Source organism: Lissotriton vulgaris, chromosome 3_1, assembly GCF_964263255.1.
Source record: "Lissotriton vulgaris chromosome 3_1, aLisVul1.2, whole genome shotgun sequence".
Taxonomy (NCBI): Eukaryota; Metazoa; Chordata; class Amphibia; order Caudata; family Salamandridae; genus Lissotriton; species Lissotriton vulgaris.
This window is the reverse complement of record NC_141689.1, coordinates 544,468,575-544,490,690: the sequence shown is the minus strand read 5'-3', so window position 1 is coordinate 544,490,690 and position 22,116 is coordinate 544,468,575. Positions and strand designations below refer to the sequence as shown.

At 42.6% G+C, this 22,116-nt stretch overlaps 1 protein-coding gene across 1 annotated transcript in view; it reads left to right on the top strand.

Annotated features, from left to right (window-relative positions):
* Positions 1-22,116, top strand: part of MCCC2 (methylcrotonyl-CoA carboxylase subunit 2) — a 264,869-nt gene that overhangs the window by 14,533 nt on the left and 228,220 nt on the right. Inside the window, exon 2 of the mRNA XM_086960805.1 lies at positions 12,356-12,422. Coding sequence (XP_086816931.1) covers positions 12,356-12,422 — 67 coding nt within the window. The remainder of the gene's footprint in view (positions 1-12,355; positions 12,423-22,116) is intronic.

The following is a 22,116-nucleotide window of genomic DNA, read 5'->3' as shown; positions in this document are numbered from 1 at the left end:
AGACCGGGGTCGGTTGCCACGGGACCAGCGTATAGCCACAATAGTGCCCATCCCTAAGGAAGGCAAGCCTAGAGACGCATGCGCTTCATATAGACCCATTTCACTGCTCAACGCGGAGCCGAAGGTGTTGGCCAAGGTGCTGGCTAATCGACTCCGACCTGTCCTACACACGTTGGTCCACCCGGATCAATCGGGCTTCATGCCCGGCCGCAACACGGCGCTTAACCTTTGACGATTACACGGAGTTCTGGGGCGTAGCCACACCCTTGAGGAGGACGCGGTAGTGGTGTCACTGGACGCCACGATGGCGTTTGACACCCTAGAATGGCCATATATAATGGCGATCCTCCGGAAGCTGGGATGTGATCCTGAGTTTGTGAGATGGGTTCGTCTCCTCTATGCTGAGCCTTTGGCCAAGGTTACAGTCAATAACAAGCTCTCCAAAGTATTCAAACTGGAGAGGGGGACTAGACAAGGGTGCCCCCTGTCCCCCCTACTGTTCGCCTTATCCCTAGAGCGCTTGCTGCCTGGATTAGACAGGACCTGTCACTGAAGGGCATCCGCTGGACGGACGGCTGGGAGGACAGGATTTTGTTATTTGCGGATGACATCCTGCTTTACCTCACGCGACCCCGCCGATCACTTAATGTAGCTATAGACATTTTCACGAGTTTCGGAAGAAACTCGGGATATAGTATTAACTGGGGCAAATCAGTGATGTATGTTATTCACGGAGATCCTCCTGTGCCCCCTCGGAATTGTCCCATTACTACCATCACGGATGGGTTCCGTTATCTGGGAATTTTTATTTCCACAGAAAAGACCGTTGGATACGAACATAACCTCCTGCTTCCACTGCAGCGCTTCCAACGGGACTCGGTATCATGGAGGAAGTTAAAGCTCTCCCTCCTAGGAAGGGCATCCCTCTTTAAAATGTTGGCGCTGCCAAGATTCTTATACGCCCTGCAGAATCATCCTGACTTGGTCCCACAATCCTATTTTGCGTCTATTGAATTGGTACTACGAGAACTACTTTGGATGGGGATGCCCCGCATCTCCCTTCAGAAACTCACCCTGGGCTGGTATGACGGAGGGATTGCGCTTTCGGACATTCGGTCATATTACTGGGCCGCCCACCTCTCGGCCATTTATCAGGGTACATACGCGGCCGGCGCCCACCCAAGCTTTGCAATGGACCGCTGGCTACTGCCGGGGGGTAATTTTGAGGCTGCTCTATACTCCAGGCCAGGCAGATACCCCCTTACATGACCCACCAACCACTCGGTTAAACTTTGGCATATGGTCCAGCCAAAGCTGGGATGGACTGACACCTTGACGATTGCTACCCCGTTGTGGGTGTCCAAAAAGTTGAGCACCCTTGGTCGGACGAAAGGATTCTACAATTGGGACCTCATCGGGATCTCCCATGTCCGTGACCTGTGGGGCCCCGGGGGGTTGTCGCCTTCGACTCACTCCAGCGCACACACAAGCTTACACGCACAGAACACTTTAGATACTTGCAAGTCAGACACTCATTGCAATCTAATATTACCCAGGGTACCATGCCCCCTGCTGCCTCCCCCCCTGGAGGACAGACTCCTTGATGGCCACCTGGCTGAACATGCTATCTCCCTTACATACAAGAAGATTATTAACAACTCCCCAGGCCTACTCCAGCCTCCTAGAGGGAAATGGGTGGCGGACGGGTTGAAAATCGACGAGGAGGAATGGAGATTTTCCCTTGCATCCCCAAAGTAAGTGGCCATATCGGCCAGGCTACGGCTGATCCAGCTTAAAGTTTTACATAGAGTCTACATATCTGACACTAGGCTGAAGTTGATGGGCCGCAATGAGGATGGACTCTGTAGAAGGGGGTGTGGGGCGGAGGGGTCGTTCTTCCACATACTGTGGGAATGTCCGCAGATCAGACCTACTGGCGCCGCATTCACCGATGCATGCAAGAGGTGTGGGAGGTGGAATTAAGAGTAGAGGCGAAAAGGTGTCTCTTAAATATCTGGGAGCCTAACGACTTGACAGCGCATGGGAGGTTGTGGGCCACGCTGGGGTTTGCAGTCGCTAAACGGAACATTGCCAGGCAATGGGGGGCAGGCTCTCCTCCGAACTTGGCCTCATGGCAAAATGACATGGACTGGTGCATGCTCCAAGAAAGGACAGTAAGCGTGGCCTGAGGCTGTCCCCGGAAATGGATTGGGGTATGGACCAACTGGAATGAGTACAGGGGTCACATCTGCGAACCCCCACATGTTGCCCCGGATGACGACCAACTGTAAGAGCGAATGCTCATTGAATTACTGAAACAGTTGCTTATAACCACCTAAGTTATGTAATGAAGGGTTACCAGGAATATCTGTAATTCACTGTATTAATGTAAGTGATACTCACCTCTGTTTATCTATAATAATAAAAAGATTTAATAAAAAAAAAAAGAATCCGATACATGAGAAGGATATTATAGATGACAAAAAGCATCAAATAGATAGTGATTTAGGGGATGAAATATTTGGTGCATTGTTAACTGAGTGTCCTCCACCTTATGTGATCCCCAGTACAAATTCAGATAATAGTGTACCAGCAAGTACAACAGTGGCTACTGCTTCTGTTGAACCAAAGGAAATGCAGATTCTACAGATGTTCCAGATTGCCCCACCACCTGTTGATTCGATACTGATAGTGATACCTCCAGGTGTTAATGCTCCAATTGTGACTGATTCGGTCCAAATATTACATACTGTAGCTGCACAAACAATGCTTAGACACATTTTGACTGTTCAAATTAATATGGTCCCAACCCAGGAAGCTCAAGGAATTGTAGAAGGAGTATCGGGGTTTATTTCGACATCTCAGAATTCACAGATTAAAGAACAGAAACTGCCCCAGACAGTTCAAGCATTGAAAGACGGAGAAAAAATGTCTTTACAACACCAATAGCACAGGGAGAAACAAAGTTAATTGAATAGGGTACTTTTCAACCATGGGTTGAGGAAGCAGCAGGGATTGAAAGGACAGAGAACATGGTAGAACAAATTGACCCAGAACACGAAAAAGAGATACCACTTAATGTTTCAAATTTAAAAATTTAACGAAACTATATGAAATCGATGTTTCAGGAAGTTTTCAATTTCAGAAAAGCTTCAGGGTACTGATGAATGATAAAGCATTTGAGACAATGCGTTTTTCACAGATGCAATTACACATTACAGAATTGGTGAAATACATTTGTGAATGGAAGGGTTTTGAGAAATTAGGAGACAAGTGGGCATGGAGACATGAAAAGAAAAAGAAACCACCAGACCTAGCAAGGAAATGGGAGAAGAAAAAGAAACCACCAGACTTAGTTGAGAAAAACAATGAAAAGGTTGAGGGGGAAGCTTAAACTTATCTATTGAGAGAAATAGTGGGAGAAGTGCATGTTCATGTACCACAGGACAAAGGTGAACTTGCAGCATTTGTGAACGCATTTCCAAAATTGAGCGACAAACCTGTGCGTAACACACAAGTTGATGGATTTATTGAAATCTCAAATGTGTTTTGGATTGATTTCAAAATGTTCTTTGACACTGCAGAGCCAATTGAATTGTGGTCTGAATGTAAAGTTTTGTTTAAGGGCCAAGTGAGGAGACAATGAGAGAGTCTTGCACTAATGCACCATCTTCTGTTATTATGGAGAAGAATGAAGTAGCGATTACTTTTCTGAAGGGCAGAGTGTCGCCAAAAGATCTTAATTGGGTAAAGATCAAGAGAACCTCACAAGAACTAAAAGAATTGGTTCATGTATCATGTGAAATAGTGTCAGGATTTTCAACAGCACAGTAAGAGAGAGTATACTGATGTTAGTGAGATGAGATTTTTTGTGTCTCAATTTGTTATTGGATTTATGATCTTTGGTCATATCAGTGTGCACATTCAGCAAAGAGTGGTTGGTTGGCAAAGAAAGTTGATGCATGGGATTGCGAAGGATGAAGGTGAGATACAAGGTGTGATTCCACAAGCAGGAGTACAAGGTGCTGAAGGAGTATTTGGTGTTTCACAGGACAGAGATAGAGGAGTTTTGGTTGGTCTAAAATAGAGTATGGATGTTGCAATGCTGAAGAAAGTGACCTTTTGCCATTTTTGTAACCGATTTGAGCATTGGAAGAGGAGGTGTAGACTTAAACCTGATGCAGTAAATACAAATGCACAATTACAGGGAGAAATGCAGATGCCAGTTCAGCAAAAGCAAATGGCAATTCAGAAACCGGTACCAATAACACAAGTTCTCCAAGCCCGAATGGTCCTACAAAATATGGAAAACCCTAAAATTAACTTAAATCATTTGTCTAAAGCAAATTTGAATTCTTTTCAGAACCAAAATCAGAACACATTTCAACAGTCTGCTGCTCGATTTCTCTTCATGGGAGATTCTGCAATATTAATGACTGATTAGCTTAAATGCCAACTCACTCTTGCTTCTAGGACTCTTCTGGAGCTCAGACTGACATCATTTGAGCCCCATTGTCTTAGAATAGAATTTTTTTCCTTTATGGAATGCGCGGTTTGCAAATTATGATGCTTTGTGCTAACTTAATTTTTCTGTTATCAATTCAGTAACCTGATTGATACCTGACTTCTGAATGAAGTCAGAGATTCTTAAATTTTGATTGGAAAATAAATCCCATTAAAACTGCTCACAACTCTCATTATTGGCTAAAATATTTTCTTTGCATTTATGAATTGCTCATGTTTATGTAGAAGCTCCCTGGTCATAAACGGTGGCAAAGATCCATTGACCTTTAGCAGAAATCAGGGTAACAGTAATCAGAGGTTATGGTGCTACGTTTTCTAGATTTTCCAAAGCGAGATTACTGTGGGATTTCTGCTGCAACACAGTCAAGAGCTTCGGAGGGACGTCCTAGTTTCTGGGAGCTGCTATGCAGGGCACGTCACATACACATGGTGCTCACTGCATAGTTTAATCTGTAGTGGTCTGTGTGCTTTGCGTATCTCATCAATAATGCCCACCAAAAAACTAGACATGTGGTGATCGCTCAGAAAACAAGTAATGGATGGCGGGGTGGTAGCCAGTCTCCCAGAGAAATCTGTTTACTCAGAGAAATGCAAAAAGAAACCAAGTACAAACAGAAGATGCTTGTGCGTGTGTGTAAATCTATCTATCTATACACATACTATATTTGTGATGTGTAAACAAACATATTTTTATATACATATGTATGTACATGATTGCCAGAGTACGAAATTGTGGTTTTTGAACATATACGTATGTAAATGTGGGTATGTTAGTGTGTATGTTGAAAGATGTAATGTTTATACATATTTAATAAATGTAGTGGTTTTCATCTCACCAGAAGCCTTACATATAAATGTAGGGCCATAAAGCTTTTAGCATAGGATGTATGTTATGTTAAAATATTTATTTAGCTCAACGTTCACCGGATAGTTTCTTGGCGCTTCTAGGGACATAGCTCTGGATGGCTTGGAGGGTTTCAGATGGAATAGGCTTGTCGGAACAGCCACTTTTTTAACTGTTTTCTGAACTGAGAATGGGAGTGATTGGAGCATATTGAGAGAGGGAGGGAGTTCCACGTTTGGGGAGCCAAAGTGGAAAACCGGGACCCACCGTGTGTAAGGTGTTTATATCTCGGGGTGATCAGAAGATGTTGACCAGATGAGCGGAGAGTGCGGGAAGGGGTGTATTTCCTAATCCTTTTGGAGATGAATTTTGGGCCTTCGTCTAACAGTGCCTTGTGTACAATACAACCTAATTTAAAGATACTGCGTTGTTCTACTGGGAGCCACTGCAATTGTTGAAGTAGTGGCTTTACGTGCTGTCGGGCCGGGAGTTGGAAGATGTCTTGCCGCGTGATTCTGTATTAATTGAAGGCGTTGCGACTAGTATGCTGGAATTCCAACATAAAGTGAGTTGGCATAGTTCAGTCGCGAGATGATGAGCGCGATAACGACCAAAGTTAGTGCCTCTGTTGATAAGAATCTTTTCATTTTCTTTATTTTCCGTAGCATGAGGAAACAGACCGAAGTCACAGAGCTGATCTGGGGTTTCATTGAGAGGTCTTTGCTTATCTTTATCCCCAGGCTTCTTGCCGAGGGTTCTGGGTCGGGCTGAAGGCCCAGGGATGGAGGCCAGAAATTGGCGTTCCAGGGATTTAGAGTGCTGCCTGTCAGGATCAGTTCTGTTTTGTCTGGGTTCAATTTTAATTGATTGATGTTCATCCAATTGCTGATATAGATCATAATAGCCTGCAGATTGTATTCAGATAGACTAGTGGGTTGGATGTTGAAAATTAGTTGCAGGTCATCTGCATAGTTGAACACCAGAACATCCATTTCCTTCAATGCAGTGACCAGAGGCTGCATATACAGGTTAAACAAGAGGGGGGATAAAGAAGAACCTTGTGGAACTCCACAGGAGAGGCGACCTTTCTTTCAGCAGAAGTTGCCTAATCGGACGGATTGATATCTGTCCGTCAGGAAGGAGTGTATCCAGCTCAGAGCCTGGTCCCCAATGCCCGCGCTTCGGACATGGCCGATCAGGATATTATGATCGACCGTGTCGAAACAGCGGACAAGTGGAGAAGAATCAGGGCCTGAGGGGAATCAAGGTCAGCTCCGGTGCGTAGCTCGTCCATGACGGTCAAGATGACCGTTCCGGTCGAGTGAGCCGGCCTGAAGCCAGCCTGATGGGAATCCAGGTAGCAGGACTCCTCGACAAAGGAGCTCAGGCAGCCAGCCACATGCGCCTCCAAGATCTTACTCAAATAGGGCAGAAGGGATATAGGGGATAGTTGCTCATCACTAGGGGATTAGCGCCGGGTTTCTTTAGAATGGCGAGAATCTCTGCGTTTTTAAAGGAGTCAGGAACAATACCGCTACAGATTGAGGTGTTCATAAGTGCCATAGGGGGATCAGGGCAGGCACTGAAGGCTTCACGTAATATGTGAGGGGGACCGCTGTCAAGAGGGGAGCCTGATTTGACTTTGAGCAGCAGGTTGGAAAAGGATTCTGGGGTGATAGGAGGAAGATGATTGAATGGGGTTGATTGATGGCAGGGTGGGGTGGGTGGGATAGGCAGATTGGATGCTGGAATGCTAGCTTTTATCGTGGCAATTTTCTAAAAAAAAAGGAATGATTTAAGAATTGCATAGTTCCTGAGAGTGCACAGGTTGCGCCGAGACCCTCTCAAGTCCTGTCAGTTAATCTACGATTGAAAAGATCTCTCGAGTTTTGTTTCACGGAATTCAGGATTTTTAGCGAGATAAACTCGGTTTTACATGTGGTAACAGCAGTTTTGTATAGTTTAGATTACGCGTTTGGGCTGCACTTATATCATAGGATGTATAGTTTAGATTACACGTTGGGGCTGCACATATAAAAGATGTTTTTTTCTAACAGGGATACCTTTATTAAAAAACTGTTAATTGCTACACTATATTGTTGATTTTAGTAGTAAAAGAAGGGACAACTAATTATGTAGTTAGGAATGTACAATTTGATTGTGAGTGAAGAAGCTGTTCTCTAAAGATGTGGTTAAGAATGGGTGGTGCTTGTGTGAAGATGTTCGAGTTTAGTTTGTGTTCATGAACAGAATGCAGCTGATGAGACGACATTGGATGGAAGCCATAATTCACACACACACATGCTTGTGTGTGTATAGATGTAGAATACTTCATTTAATTTTCACAGTTTTCAATAACAATATCTCAGGAGTTAGAGTATTTTACAACGAAACAATTCATGTTAAGTAAATAAAAAAAATAAGTGCATAAGATCACAGTCAATAATCAGATAATCAGATGTGCGAGTGAATCATGCATCAACCAAAAAATAAACACAAAAATTGCTTAGAATCAGTCTGTGCTAAATGGGTTGATAGAACAAGGTTTTGCAATGCAATAGGTCTCGCATTTACGTGAGTTTAAGCTATTGGCATTGTTAATGACAATGCGTTTGATTTATGTTTCAAAAACCAAAACATAAATAAAAGGCATTGTCATTTACAATGCCATTAGCTCATACTCTTGTAAATGTGAGACCTGTTGCACTGCAAATGCTTGTTATTATTCTTATGGGATATGCTTTCTCTTGCAGCTTTTTGTTTAGCAGGCCTGCATGGTGAATATAGTTTTCTTTGTCTGTACAGTTGATCGGTAACCTAAAACTGTCAAACAGGAAGTTTGTCATGAAGGGATTTAGGATGCAAACTATTGTTCCTTATACCTTAAGAGATTATTGCGATCAGTCAGTTTGTAAAATACTTCACACTTTCAATAGTTTCTTTGTAGTTTCTATTTTTAGATCTAAAAAGGAAATCGTGGTTCTGTTTTTACATGTGAACCTTAGGCACTTGTCTCTTTCGTTTATCCATTTGGAAAAAGCGGTGGCTATTTCTTCATTTACAGACCAGAGAATCAGGATATCATCAATGTAACATTTCCACAGTGCAGTATTTGCAAAAAAAGGATGGTAAGGTTAAAACATGTGTTCTCTATTAAATGCATCAACAAACAGACATGCTACACTAGGGGCAAAGGTGCTACCCATAGATGTTCCGTGTAGCTGTAAATAAACGTTATCTTCAAACTTGAAATTGTTTCTGGTGGGGGCCATGTGTGCACAGTCTAGAACAAACTCAATCTGTGTCTTTGAAGACCATTCTGTTTGGTACAAGAGTTCATTTAGGACCTTGAGGGAATTTTCTTGGAGAATGCTTGTGTAAAGTGCCTCTATGTCCAGAGTCATCAATAGTTGTGCCTCCGGGTACCCTCTAAGGCAGGGGTCTCCAAACCGGTCCTGGAGGGCCGGAACCATGCCAGACTTTTTCTATAGCCCCATTGAGATACATGTAGTAATTTTAAAAATCTGGCATGGATCCGGCCCTCCAGGACCGGTTTGGAGACCCCTGCTCTATGGATATCTTTTGTGTCTCTTATATACAACAACATAGTCCTTAGTAAAGGTCTCAGAAAATAGTCCACAAACTAGATAGGGGCCCTGAAATAGATCCATTTCAAGTTAAGATTAGACAACCTGGGGGTGGAAAATTTCCTATATACATCTTGGGTAAGATGTAAAAGTACGGGACCTTTGGTCACTTTCATACAAAAAAAATCTGCCTCCTGTCTGGTAATACAATTATTCTCCTCTGCTTTTTATTTTTTTATTTTTTACCATAAAGGAGATGTCTTTCTTAATGTCTTGTGTGGGGTCCCTATCCAGTTTGTTTGTAATTTTTGATATTTCCCATCAATCTTAAACATTCTTGTCTACACATATCAACGGGCATAACCACAATGGCTTCTTCTTTGTCGGCTGTTTTCTTTTATCACCATGTGGGAGGTTTCACATAGTTTGACTAGTGCTTCTTGTTTGGCTCTTGAGCTATTATGAAAACTGTGTATATTGATATTTTTCAACTCAGCCACTTCTTTTTCCACTGCCTGTTCAAACGCTAATACCTCAACTGGCACAGTACTAGTTAAAGGATTAAACCTTGGTTTCCTTTTCAATCCAGTATTAGTGTTCCTATCCTCTATAGGTTTACTGTTGGGAAACAAAACAGGCACATTGTACAAAATAATTCAGCCCATTTATTCGAAAATGTCTTTTTTTGGCGTGGGGCCAAACTCTAGACCCTTGATGAGTAGTCAGTCAATTTTCTTTATTCGATTATTTAAAATCATAAAAGAGCAAGCATTGTTACATAACATGGTTACACTACAATTTCATTGAAGCACAAAACAATTTAACAAATCTAAAACATTCAATCAATATTATAAAAACAGATAAGCTGCGTATGCAACATACATAAATATCTAAAAAGCTAAAAAGAAGGGTTTATTGAGCACAATTCATTTAGGAAAATGGAGAAGAGAGGAAATTCATTTGTCAAGGATAAAGTGCCTGTGCCTAGTGCGGTGCTTATTTAGACGTGCACCTGCAACCAAAAAACTAGCCACTGAGAAAGCTACTTGTACATTGGGGAGGAGCTGCAAGAACAACAGGGCTGGTTTAACCTGGATAAAGCCCTGGTGACGTAAAATAGGGAGCAGATAACTTTTCCTAAACTCGGTGTAATGTCCGCAGAACATAATAAAGTGCATCGTGTCCTGTATCGAGAAGTGATCACAGTCGCATGGATCGGCATCCTCAGGTCGCGACCAAGATTTGAAGTTACCCAGTACAAAATGAATTAAGTCAAAGCGGAATCTCGTTAAGAGAAAGCGATGATAGGAATTTGTAGTAAAAAGGAGATAAGGTTCCATTCCTGGAGCTAAGGAGAGCATACAATATTTCCTCACCATAATCTTTTTTAGCTCTACTTCTTCCCTTTCCATGGCATATAAATTTGTCAGGGTGTTTTTGACTGATTTTATATCGCCATAAGTTATCCCCTCTGGAGAAGAGAAGAGCTCCGGACGGCCTGCCAAGGTAAGCTGCATTTTAACGTATCTTAACCAAGGAATGTAGAGGGCTCTATCCAGGGCTAAACAATCTTTTAAGATGGTATGATTTAAGGTAAGCTCCTGATTGAGCCATGTTTTTATCCATCCAATCACTGGGGCTAGTTTTAATAAATCTGAGATATAGCCCACACCTAACTCTGTATGTATTGCAAAGGTCGAAGTTGATTGGGGGACAGAGAGCAAGGATCTCAAAAATTTATTCTCTACAGTCTGTATTTTAGCTGGGCTGGTATATCCCCAGATTACCGAGCCATACTGGGCAACTGATAAACACTTGGAGTTATAAACTTTAATGATGCTTTCCATGGGGCGGGCACCCAGCTTTTTGGCAAAACCCAGCAGCCCTGCGGCCGCTCTAGCGACAGCGCTGCTTTTGACCAGAATTTCAGTTGAGTCTCTGAGAGTATGTGGTCACTGAGGTTGATCACAGTATTCTCTACCTGTTAGTCCCCAGTTGTGGGGAAGACTCCTTTTCTGTTTGGTGATTTGGTGCTCCGCACTGAACCGTCCAGTCTTTTTTCTTTCCTCTGCCTCTTCTACTGCCAAAAAAGGCCTGGGGGGCTGAAACCAATCGAAGTTTCCAAAGGAGGCAGTGGTGGGTGGCCTTGTTAGGATTCCATCCAAAGAATGGTTGCTGATGCTGTGGTTCACCCAATGGTTGGTGGAAATGTTGTCCCATTCGGCATTGTTTACACCTGGATCGAGATGTTGTGTAATTGGTGTCATTGTGCACTGATTCCGAAGAAAAAGATGTATTGGGAGAGCTGTTTGATCTTTCTATTCTTTTTGGTTGAAAGTCTGGTTTGGAATACGGGGATAAACCCTGCTAATAAGAATGTTTTCAAACGTTTTTGAAATTTCTGAATCTTGGATGTTGTCAAAAAGTGGGAGGGTCACCTAGGATGGAGCATGCCACAAAAAGCTGTGAATGTGATGACCCTTTTAGATATCTTTGTTGAACCCTTAGGCTATGATTGTTCCCATTGGGAAAATTAATTCTTTCATCGGATTCCCTAGGACACTCAATCACCTTTTTGTGTTTTCATTGTGTAAGTAAGTGGATGTGCTTTTGTTTGTTTCCTCTAACTGTCCCTTTGTGATTACAAGCAATAGACTCATTCCAATAACTGCCCAATGGAATGACAACTAATTTTGGGATCCCAGGTAGTCTGCGGCTCGCTGTAAAGTGCTTCAATTCCTCACCAGGAGTGGTAGGAGCTATCTAAAAGCAATTTCAGTTGCCTATAACCATTGTTTTATACTTTGGTATAATGAAAGCAACTCTCTGCGGCTTAGCTGGCAATTAGCTGGTGAAGTCGCATTTACTTTGTTCAGTATGAAAATCAAATGCTCTGCTCCCCCCCCTACCTCCACCCAAGCCTACCTTTTTGTAATCTCTTCCAGAAATGATCATGTATCTTTCCTTCTCACAAGTGAAATGTCGAGTTACTATTCACCAAGAGGTCTGGAGTAAAAGGGCAAGGTTCGTGTCTCAGTACAGGGAAGTAAGTTCTCCACCATTTTAGAAGCATACATCCTAATGCAAGAGCATAGGGTGATTTCTACAGTAGTAGAGGCTGAATTGTGTTTCAGAGGCACTGTCATGTTTAGACTGATGATGGCAGCATTGGACGCTAATGATCTATCAGTAGCAATGCGGTGCAAGGAGGTGAGAGGCCACCTGTGCTCTCCATTTGCAAGCACAGGCCAATGTGAGCAAATTCTAATAAGGAAGAAAGGAGTGCAGAATGCTGATGTGAGGAAGTGGCTATCTGTTGTGTGACTAGTTTGCTGTATAATTTAGAACTTTTTCCTATGCGCACTTCTGCTGAATTATTATTTTGATTTTGTCTCTGTAGGAGAATTATGAACGAATGAAAGCACTTGTAACGGAACTCAAAGACAGAGCAGAAAAAATCAGATTAGGTAAGTGCACTTTGAGCTCGTTCACTAATACAGTCAATCTCGTTTCGGGCTAAGCAAATCCAAAACCTGGACCAAGACACGTCTAAAAAGTTGTCCATCCTTCATCGTACTTTAAATGTTATACTGGTTCCGGAGACTACAACTCTAGTTTGTAATTGGTGAATTAAAAACAGTTGCTATTAACATTTGACTTGCAAAGCAAAGGTTTAAAACTTTAGTAAGAAGAAAAGGACAGGTATATGAGACAGTCTAGCTTTTTATCAAACAATGTTAAAATGAGTTTCTGGTGCTTGGTCTCCTCTGGTACTGGTTAGTATTTCAGGTGAGACAAAGTATGATTTCCCCCATTTGTCAAGATTTTTGCATAACTCATGTAGCGACTTGCAGGGTAGGGTCGCATCAACAGTTATTCTTTTCAGTGACTTCCTAGCCCTAAAATAGTTCTGCAAAGAGTGAAGTCCACTACGGCCTTTTCCCATATGCCCGGGAAAGCAATAGAGGAGAATCCTGCAATACCTACCTTCAATAAGGATGACTATTGCTTTTTAGAAGTTTACCACTTTTGCAATATGTGACGTATGTTGTCTCTTACCCAAAACTTAAATACTGATACATGATCAAGGATTAGTTGTGGCAATGAGGGTCTGAAGTCAAGCGGGATTAAATGTTAGAGCAGAGTCAAGTAGAGCTGCATTTTGAACCCTCACCTGCTGTCCTATATGAAGCACAAACATTTTTTCTAAAGCTAGTTGTCACCTGTTAATTTATGCTGATAATCTGATTTTTCATGCGCAAACACTACTTGGAGTCTCCAGAAGACTTAACGCTTAACTGCAATTTCTTTAAATTAGATAATCAACTTAAAAAACCGAAGAGTAGGTCCTTGGCTGCTGTATTGCCACCGCAGTGGGGTAATGAAGGCCTACTGGTAAATGATAGCTGAACACCCCATAAATGACCTTCTCTCCCATTTATTTTGATCACTGTTGTGGTTGAATATTATTGTGTGACCTACATTTTAATTCTCTTGCTGGAATATGTTGGTCCTCTCCCTACCAGCGCTCAGGGAAAGTAAGTAGCAAGCCGAATTGTGATCTGTGTTGAGAGATGCTCAATAATGTGACCCATTGAATGCAAATTGCTCTTGATTAATTGGAGTTTAAAGATGAACCATTATTAATATCTTACAAGGAGCTACCTTTCCCTACAGTACTAACCAACGTTCATATAACAATACAAATCCAGTCACCCAAGAAGCAGATCTTCTATTACTGACGTTTGTGACATGGCATGGTCCTGCACACTGTTGGTATAAACATTTGGAGGACCTAAGCAAGTTTGCTGGGACATACCTTGCGGGGACCCCAAACGTACTCATTTGGGTCGGTTGTCGGGAAAGCTGTGGTTAGATGCCCTTCGCCTGAACTTGTCTCTTACCCAAGCTCCTTATCTCTTAGATTGACTCAGGACCCCCTGTCTGCATTGGTCAAGACTTCCTCTGAGCTATTGTTACACCCTGCTCTAAGACAAAAACATATTTAGCAATGTTAATGAGTTTCTTTGGGTAGTATGAAACCTGGCTCTGGTACTTTTAGTTATTTGTCATCTTCATGAATTGTGGTGTTCAATCAACAAAAGGCTCTCCTGGGGGAGGGCTACCCACACGGACGCATAGAATATTGTTCACTCTCCGCTGATCTTGAGCGGAGCACATATTGGTGTTTCCGTGTAATGTAAACTCATGCAATGCTGCTTGATAGTTACTCAGTGTTTCATGTTCTTGATCACTTTTGGAGTAAGTGGAAAATGCTTGTTTTTATTTTGTAGAAATATGATAAGTAAAGCTTTGAAAACATATGATAATGAGGTTTGGCTGACTGGATGCTAATTTTGTTTGGAACGTTGATAATGCTAAGCTACACAGTAAAGAAGTTTGTTTGGAAGTGACAGCGTCTGGAAACTGTCTAAATAAAATTTAAAAAATGGATAGAGATTTTGTAGATATGATTGCACATAAACATTCTTATGCTGCATTTGGGGTGCCCAAGTCCATGGCTAAAATAGTCTGTATGTAGGTTGTGTCATTGCTTCTTTATTGAGTGTTAGTTTGGCCAGGGAACTAATTGTGGAAGGCCTATTTCGTCCTCACCAATTCAAGCCTTCAGAAGTGATTCCACTGGAACTTGTTCTAATCGGGATGAAGGTGTAATTGTGCTGATTTGGGCTCCTGAGTTTTCACTGGGAGGAACAATAAAGAGAAGGTTGGACTTGCAGGTAAATATTTGGCTTTCTACAGATACTCATATAACTCAGAAGCACTAGATAAGAGCCATAATAAGTATTTTCTTTACTGAAATAGCTAAACTCATAGGGCCTGATTCTCAAACTGCAATACGGTAGGTTTGTTATATTTAAAAACGTACTAAAAATGTATGTTTGCTTACACTTATATATGCGGAATATTCTGCCATGAGAGCAGTCTCCCCACATTTTAGTAGCAAATGTGGGAGGGACCCAGGAGAGTGGGCGGGAAAAGGTGCAGATTTGCTACTAAAGGGGATGTGATTAGGAAAAAGTAAGAGAGGTTTGGAGAGGGTCACGGAGGCAGGGATGTCGCACACCACACAAAAGTAAGTCAATTGTATTACTCTGGGGGTGGGGGTGAGACTTGTAAGTTTACACTCAACGTTTGTAAATACCAAAAGATGTAAAATTACTACAAAGTATAAAGTCACTTAAAAGTGTAATTTACCTTTGTGAATCAATCCCTTTGTTTGTAATGAGAAGTTGTTTAGAAGGATCGTGACCATTTGTTGAGGGGCTAAACCAAGGCCCACATGTTTTGAGGACTACATAGTTACATTCTCACCATTGAGGCATACATACAATTGAAGTCTCACATATCGTTTTGAACGTTGTTGTGCTTCAGAATTTATTGACTAAATTGTAATGTTGATCGATTTCATGTCTACTTGTGGAATTTAACCCCTTGCGGGCGGTGCGAATGTTCGCGCTGTTTGGGGTTTCTAATTAGTGGGCGGGATTCGGACGGCCGGGGCCCGTCCTATGCACACGCACACCGTGATGTGTGACGGCTCCCGGCCGCCACGAGCATTCAAGGGGTTATAAAAGTACATTTTTAATCACTAAATACCCATTATCAAGGTTATTGAAATGTTGAACTTAACAAAATGACACAAGCGGTGCATGTTGAGTCACAGAACAAGGGGCTACGTGTTGTAATAACATTGTCAGAGCATCTGTACTGAGGTGATATCTGAACCGTTGTATCACATCACAATGTATGCCTTTACCACACATGATTCTAGACAGCAAACTCTCCATGAGATGCCAAGTCAACGCCGTTGCATCTGCTTGCTTCAACACCATCTGCATGCTCCGAAAAATCTTCAGATGGCTCCCCACCAGCACCAATAAAACTGTGACACAGGCTCTCATCACCAGCTGACTCTACTACAGCAACGCCCTCTATGCTGGCATGAACTCAAAACTCAAGCAAAGACTACAGACAATACAGAACCAAGTAGCCAGACTGGTTGTCAACCTGCTCAAGAGAACACACATCCCCCACCACCCCAGAGACCTCCACTGGCTCCCCGTCCAGAAGAAATGCCAGTTCAAGCTCCTGACCCATGCATACAAAGCCCTCCACAACACTGGACCACATTACATGAACCACCACATGCCTTTCCACGAACCCAACAGAAATGTGCGCTACGCACACCTCACCCTCCCACAGATAACACGCAGCCACACCGGAAGATGCTCGTTTTCTCTCCTCGCTGCCAAAGCCTGGGACACCCTTCCTCTCCACCTAGGCACTGCACTCTCTTTTAACCTCTTCAGGGAGGGACTCAAGACCTGGCTCTTCGACTGAGACCCACAGCACAGGGTCTGGATAACCCCTGGGGTGATAAGCTGCACTCTGTAAATACTACGTGATTTACCACCTATATGCCTTTCCCATGCATGCCTTTACAACTACATTTGTAAGTATAGATCAAGTAATCAAAACCTATATATCAACACCCATATCAACCCCTAAACTCACATAGCCCTAGAATGCTCTTACCACCCAATAACATTACGCACACTTACCCACCACAAAACCCTAAAAACAACCTTCCCACCCAATACCCTTTCCCACCCCTAAACACGCCCTTACCACCCAATCCCCTTACCCACCTCTAAACCCTAAAAATACCCTTAAACCACCCAATACCCTCACCCACCTGTAAACTCAAAAAATGCCCTTACCCGCTATACCTTTACCCACCCCATAACCTTAAAAACGCCCTTACCCTAATCATACGTGTGTGTGTATATATATATATATATATTTTTTTTTTCATATATGAATATGTAAATAGTGGTACCATACATTCTTTGGTTACTAGCCCATACAGGGCTACAAAGGAAGAACTGTAATTCAACTGTTCTAGTGCTGTGTAGATAATACTTGTAAATATTTGTATAGGACTTATAGGGCTCTATAATGTAATATACTATATATGTAAAGAAATACATGCACAGACGTTTGTGGTATGAATTGGGGGATACACCCCTACACGACGAATGGGTAGGAACCCAAACGGACAGAAATTATTTGTAAATACATGGTACCTAATATGATATATCAAAAGTGTGCACTCTATGGTAAATATATTTGTTGTTGTCAAACACCTTTAATTCTGCACTTAGCACTTTATCTGTCGTCATTTTTGAACACTGTGAAAACCCTTGTATTAACACACTACAAGATGGCCGCCACGAAAAATTTAATTGACCGTCATCTATTTTGATGATATGAAGGAGGGCGGATAGTTTAAAATGGCGAGAAAGTTTGCACAATACTGACACTGACGAAGCCTGTGAGCGAAACGCGTCTATCGGGGGTGATGGGGGTTCGGAAATAAATTAACTTTTGATCACAACATCTGAGTGCTTGCCGTTTTTCTAGACGCAAGAGTTTGGAAGTTCGTGGTATATATACATATATATATATCGTGAACTCCGTATCGCTCCAGCACTTCCACAGCCAGCAAACAGGACACCGGACACGGACCTCGAGGTGTTACAAACTTTAATTAGGCAGAAAGTGTCACAGACGTTTCGGCTCAACGGAGCCTTGTTCACATGACAACGATTGAACTTCCGGGTACACCTTTTAAAGTGCTAGTACGTGATAAAATTAACATTACCTGTGCAAAAACGCGTGTAAACATAGAAGAAACACTTGGCGTAGCACCCAACAAAGATACATAATTCTTCAAAATAAATGTAAAATACATTAGAAAAAGCATGTGAAATTCGCTAAAAATAATATGTTCATTACAGATTAAAATCCATTACTTGTTTCTTTGGAAATCATTGTAAAATACCTGTTTTAAAATTCATGATTTAAATGAAGAGTCCTAATGCATGATTAGTTAGGATAAGATAAATGGGACCGCCATTTGGATAATAAACTCGGTTTCTAAAACAGTTAAAAATATTAGAACAGTTCTATAAAAACCTCTTTATTATGTTTCTAGCCTTCATACCAGCTCGCTCTGTATGTTTCCGAGTTGAGACTCAGCCCAAGGGACAGCGAATAAGAAACTATAAAGTGCTGCGTGCTTACTCTATAAAGTGCATATCGTGCTAAAGTGCATCATCAATATATGTGCAAATCCAGCATTACTGTGCAATTGTGCATACTAATCAGTCCCTGGGTCCACAATCAATATTTCTCAACCTGGCAGATTAAGAATGGATGGTCCAGAGCGGTCCTCTTAATCCTAATTACATCCAAGTTCGAACTAGAATGTTGTTCTCTCCCCAAATTTGGGACGGACTCCATATTCATTTAAAACAAAAACAATCACAATTCAAACATATTTTGTAGCGATTCAAACATTAGGGTGCCACAAATGCCATGTCTTAGTATTTAGTGCAGAAAGTAAATAAATGTGAGGATGGTCTTAATGACCCATAACCCAACCCTAAATAATAACCAAAACCACAACTGTTAGGAAATTTGTTATATGCATTTCCTTGTAATTTCCTAACAAGTTAAAACCAGTGCACAGTGAGAATAATAATCAAAATTGATGATTCAATCTAAGCAGCATTACGAATTATATCGATAAATAATGATGGGTGTGTGTTCGCAGCCCCCTCGAGGTCCACCCAAGCCATCGCCCAGCCGGGCGATTGACGAGGATATTACTCACGGGGGGGAGACCACACACCCCAATCATGTATTATTAGAGCAAGCAAGTGTGGAGGTCCTCTGTCACGTTAAGTCCATTAGGCACCTCCGTGTTAAGTAGAAGAATATACTTAGTTTCAATATATATATATATATATATATATATACATACAGAAAGACAACTGCCAGTTCCACAGTGACAAAGAGTCGACCCAAGAAAGTGCTGGTGCAAAGGAGGTTTATTGAAGTGAAGCCAGCGCTTATATATATCACTGCTCCTGATTTCCCATCATGTAAAAAAGCACTCATGCAGCAGCGCTAAGGCACAAGCCCTTTAATAGGTATGGACCACAACCGGCATCCAGATTTCTTTCACAGCCGTTCCGCTATATTCGCCTAAGAATGATGGGAAATCAGGAGCAGTGATCTATACGCGGTGCTCAACCGCGGAAAAAGCACCACCCCGGAAAGCCAGGAGGCCACGAAGCTTGGGCAATCGGCAGGCTGTCAACGTGGGGCAGAAGCGCAGGATTTAGGACCAGACCTGCGGACAGAGGCCCATCTGAGGGCTTTGAATGTGCTCAGCAGCAAATGTATGTGCATCCATTAGCGGATTGTATCCTTCTGGCACTACAACTCCCACAAGACTTTGCAGAATATTCGACCATTCAGGTGCGTGCAATTAAGGACGTTTAAAGGGAGTGGGTGACCAGATTGTGCACTTTCCCAACCGCTAAGCCTCTGAGGAAGGAGTCTTTGAACTTTGAAACACGCCAGGCGAATATAGCGGAACGGCTGTGAAAGAAATCTGGATGGCGGTTGTGGTCCATACATATTAAAGGGCTTGTGCCTTAGCGCTGCTGCATGAGTGCTTTTTTACATGATGGGAAATCAGGAGCAGTATATATATATATATATATATATATATATATATATATATATATATATATATATATATATATATATTTACATTGTATATACAATGTCCTCAAGGACATTGAGGCTTCCCTAGCTCTTATTGGCTGATCACTGTCTAATGACTACAAGCTCCACAGGCATGCAGCAATCACATTATGAAAAAAGGGGGACCCAAAACAAAATCCCTATTCGTTTTCCACAGACTTCTTTAGGCAGGGCTACAGCAAAATCTGTTACGAACATACACCAATTTTGGCAGGAAGCTAGATCTTAGTAAGTAGATTGTGCTTTTTGGTGTAAATTCATTCAGTAGTTTCGCAGTTGCGTTCAAGAGATGCTGGCTGGAGCGCCAATTAAAACATTTAGCTTTCTGATTGACCCAGTGAGCTTTATTTCCCTTGGACTATCTCTAATTGGCTGCCTGCAACATGAGAAATATGTTGCTGGCAGCCATTACAGGACCCAATGACTTTGTCCTCTGTTCTGAAGTTAAAACGTGAAGAACAATATAAGGAGGCCCCCTAGGCCCCATGGTGGCTGGGATGGGGATACCCCAGAGGGACTCCCCTATCCCCCTGGGCCAAAACAAATAGGCAAATATTGAAGCAAAAGAAAACCAAAAGGCAAAATGTCAGCAGAGCCTCATTAATTAATTATAGGTCCCGGAGAGCCTACCACCAGGGGTGTATTCAGGGACGGGAGCCGTGTGGCTCCCCGCCCCAAGCCATTTAAGGCCCCAGGGAGCCCACTTCGGGCTAAAATGAATGAAAACCAATCCCTGGGGCCGATTTCAATAAGGGGGAGCGCAGCACGGCCCCTTCTCCCGAGCCATTAAAGGCCCGGTGGACCCCATTCTGTTTACTAACTATTTCCTGGGGAGCCTAAACCCGGGACATAATGGTTTCCCTGCCTGCACTGGCACACATTAGGAAACCTGTGCTTAGCTGGTGCATTTTCTGAATCTCCCCCCAAGCTGGAGCAAACACGAAGTCTGCTCCCATCTGGCGAGAGCTTTAAAAATGCTCTCAGCCGTTGGGATCTTCAAAAATGCTCTGGCCAACTGGGAGCAACTATTCTGGGTCTGCACTGATGCGGGCAGGGAAACAGATCAAAATATTTCTCCAGCCCGGAGGGAGCAGCATTAATAGTGGCTTCCTGCAGGCGGTAGCAATGTTGACTTGTGAAGCATGAGGTGAGCCAGTTGGGGGTAGTGTATGGTGGGTGGGCACCAGGGCATCCACTTTTAACCGCATGCGCGCTAGCGGAATTCCGCTTGCACGCTGGGTTTTTAAAAAACGCACTTTACGTGACGAGCTGGGCTCGTCATCGGCGTGCGAGGAGGCTACGCCATGACGAGCCCAGCTCGTCCTCCGCGTCGAAGGGGTTAATAGTGCCGGCACCAAAGAATGGGGCCCCCAGGGCCTAAAAAGTCTTGGGGAGAATGGCCAAGTGATTCCCCCCTCCCCTTTCAATAAAAAATACTTCCCTGGGGATGAGATCCCCTGGGACTAATTAGGCTCGGGAGAGGAGCCAGGTGACCTCCTCCCTTTTAATTAAAAATAAATAAATCAGCCGAGGGATGGAGTCTCCAGGGCCTAATAAGGCTAGGGCTGGGAGGCCATGCCCCCCCTTCCTATCATGAAAAAAAAGAACCCAGAGGATAGGTTCCCATGGTTGTAATCGGGTTAAGGAGGGAGGCCAAGTGACCCCCATACTCTTTAAAAACCACAAGGGCCTGTGGCCAAACCCCTGCCATGCAGGGCCAAACTGTGTTCAGCAGGGGTTGGCTTCACGTATGGTAACAAAATATTACTTTTATATATTTTTTTTAAACCTAGAAATTAACACAAAGATTTAAGTAACGTTATAGTTAGATGTGATAAAAACATATTTTTTTCAAATTTAAAACCTTAGAAATTCACAGAAAAAACTAACTTTTCATATTACATCACTCATGCATGTTCTCTGACATTATTTCTGACATTGCTGATGACCTGACCAATGACATCATCTAAGCTTCTTTTGTACACATTGATTTTTAATTGAGTAGAGCCTAAGATCTATGGAAGTAAATGCAAAATAGCTCAGAATAGTATGACGCATCAGTACTCTCATAAATACAACCGCCGTAGTTAAAGAAAGCATGTGTTATGTGCAACATTGACCCTATACCATTCACTTCACGGGTAGCACAGTTCATGTTGACTATAAATTACAGATGAAAGAGTAACCTATCCTGCACACAGTGTTCAATCTGTATATAACTGTTCAGAGAAAAGAAAGTTCCTCCAGACACTGAAGCCCTGTTGCATAACTAATGCCCTAATACAGACAGTCTTTACCTGTATCAAACCCCTAACAATCACTGAACCCACACTGAGAAATTAAATGGATATAAGCAGAAAAGTGGGTATTGTTCAGTGCCAGCTGGTTAATTTTGAAAGTGGTGGGTCATAAAAGTTCATTCGGAGTGTCCTGTGGCGAGCAAGCCCGACTGTGCTAGAAGGGTTCACATGGATATTCCCCCCCGCCCCAACCCCTGGATGAAATAAAATGGCCAAA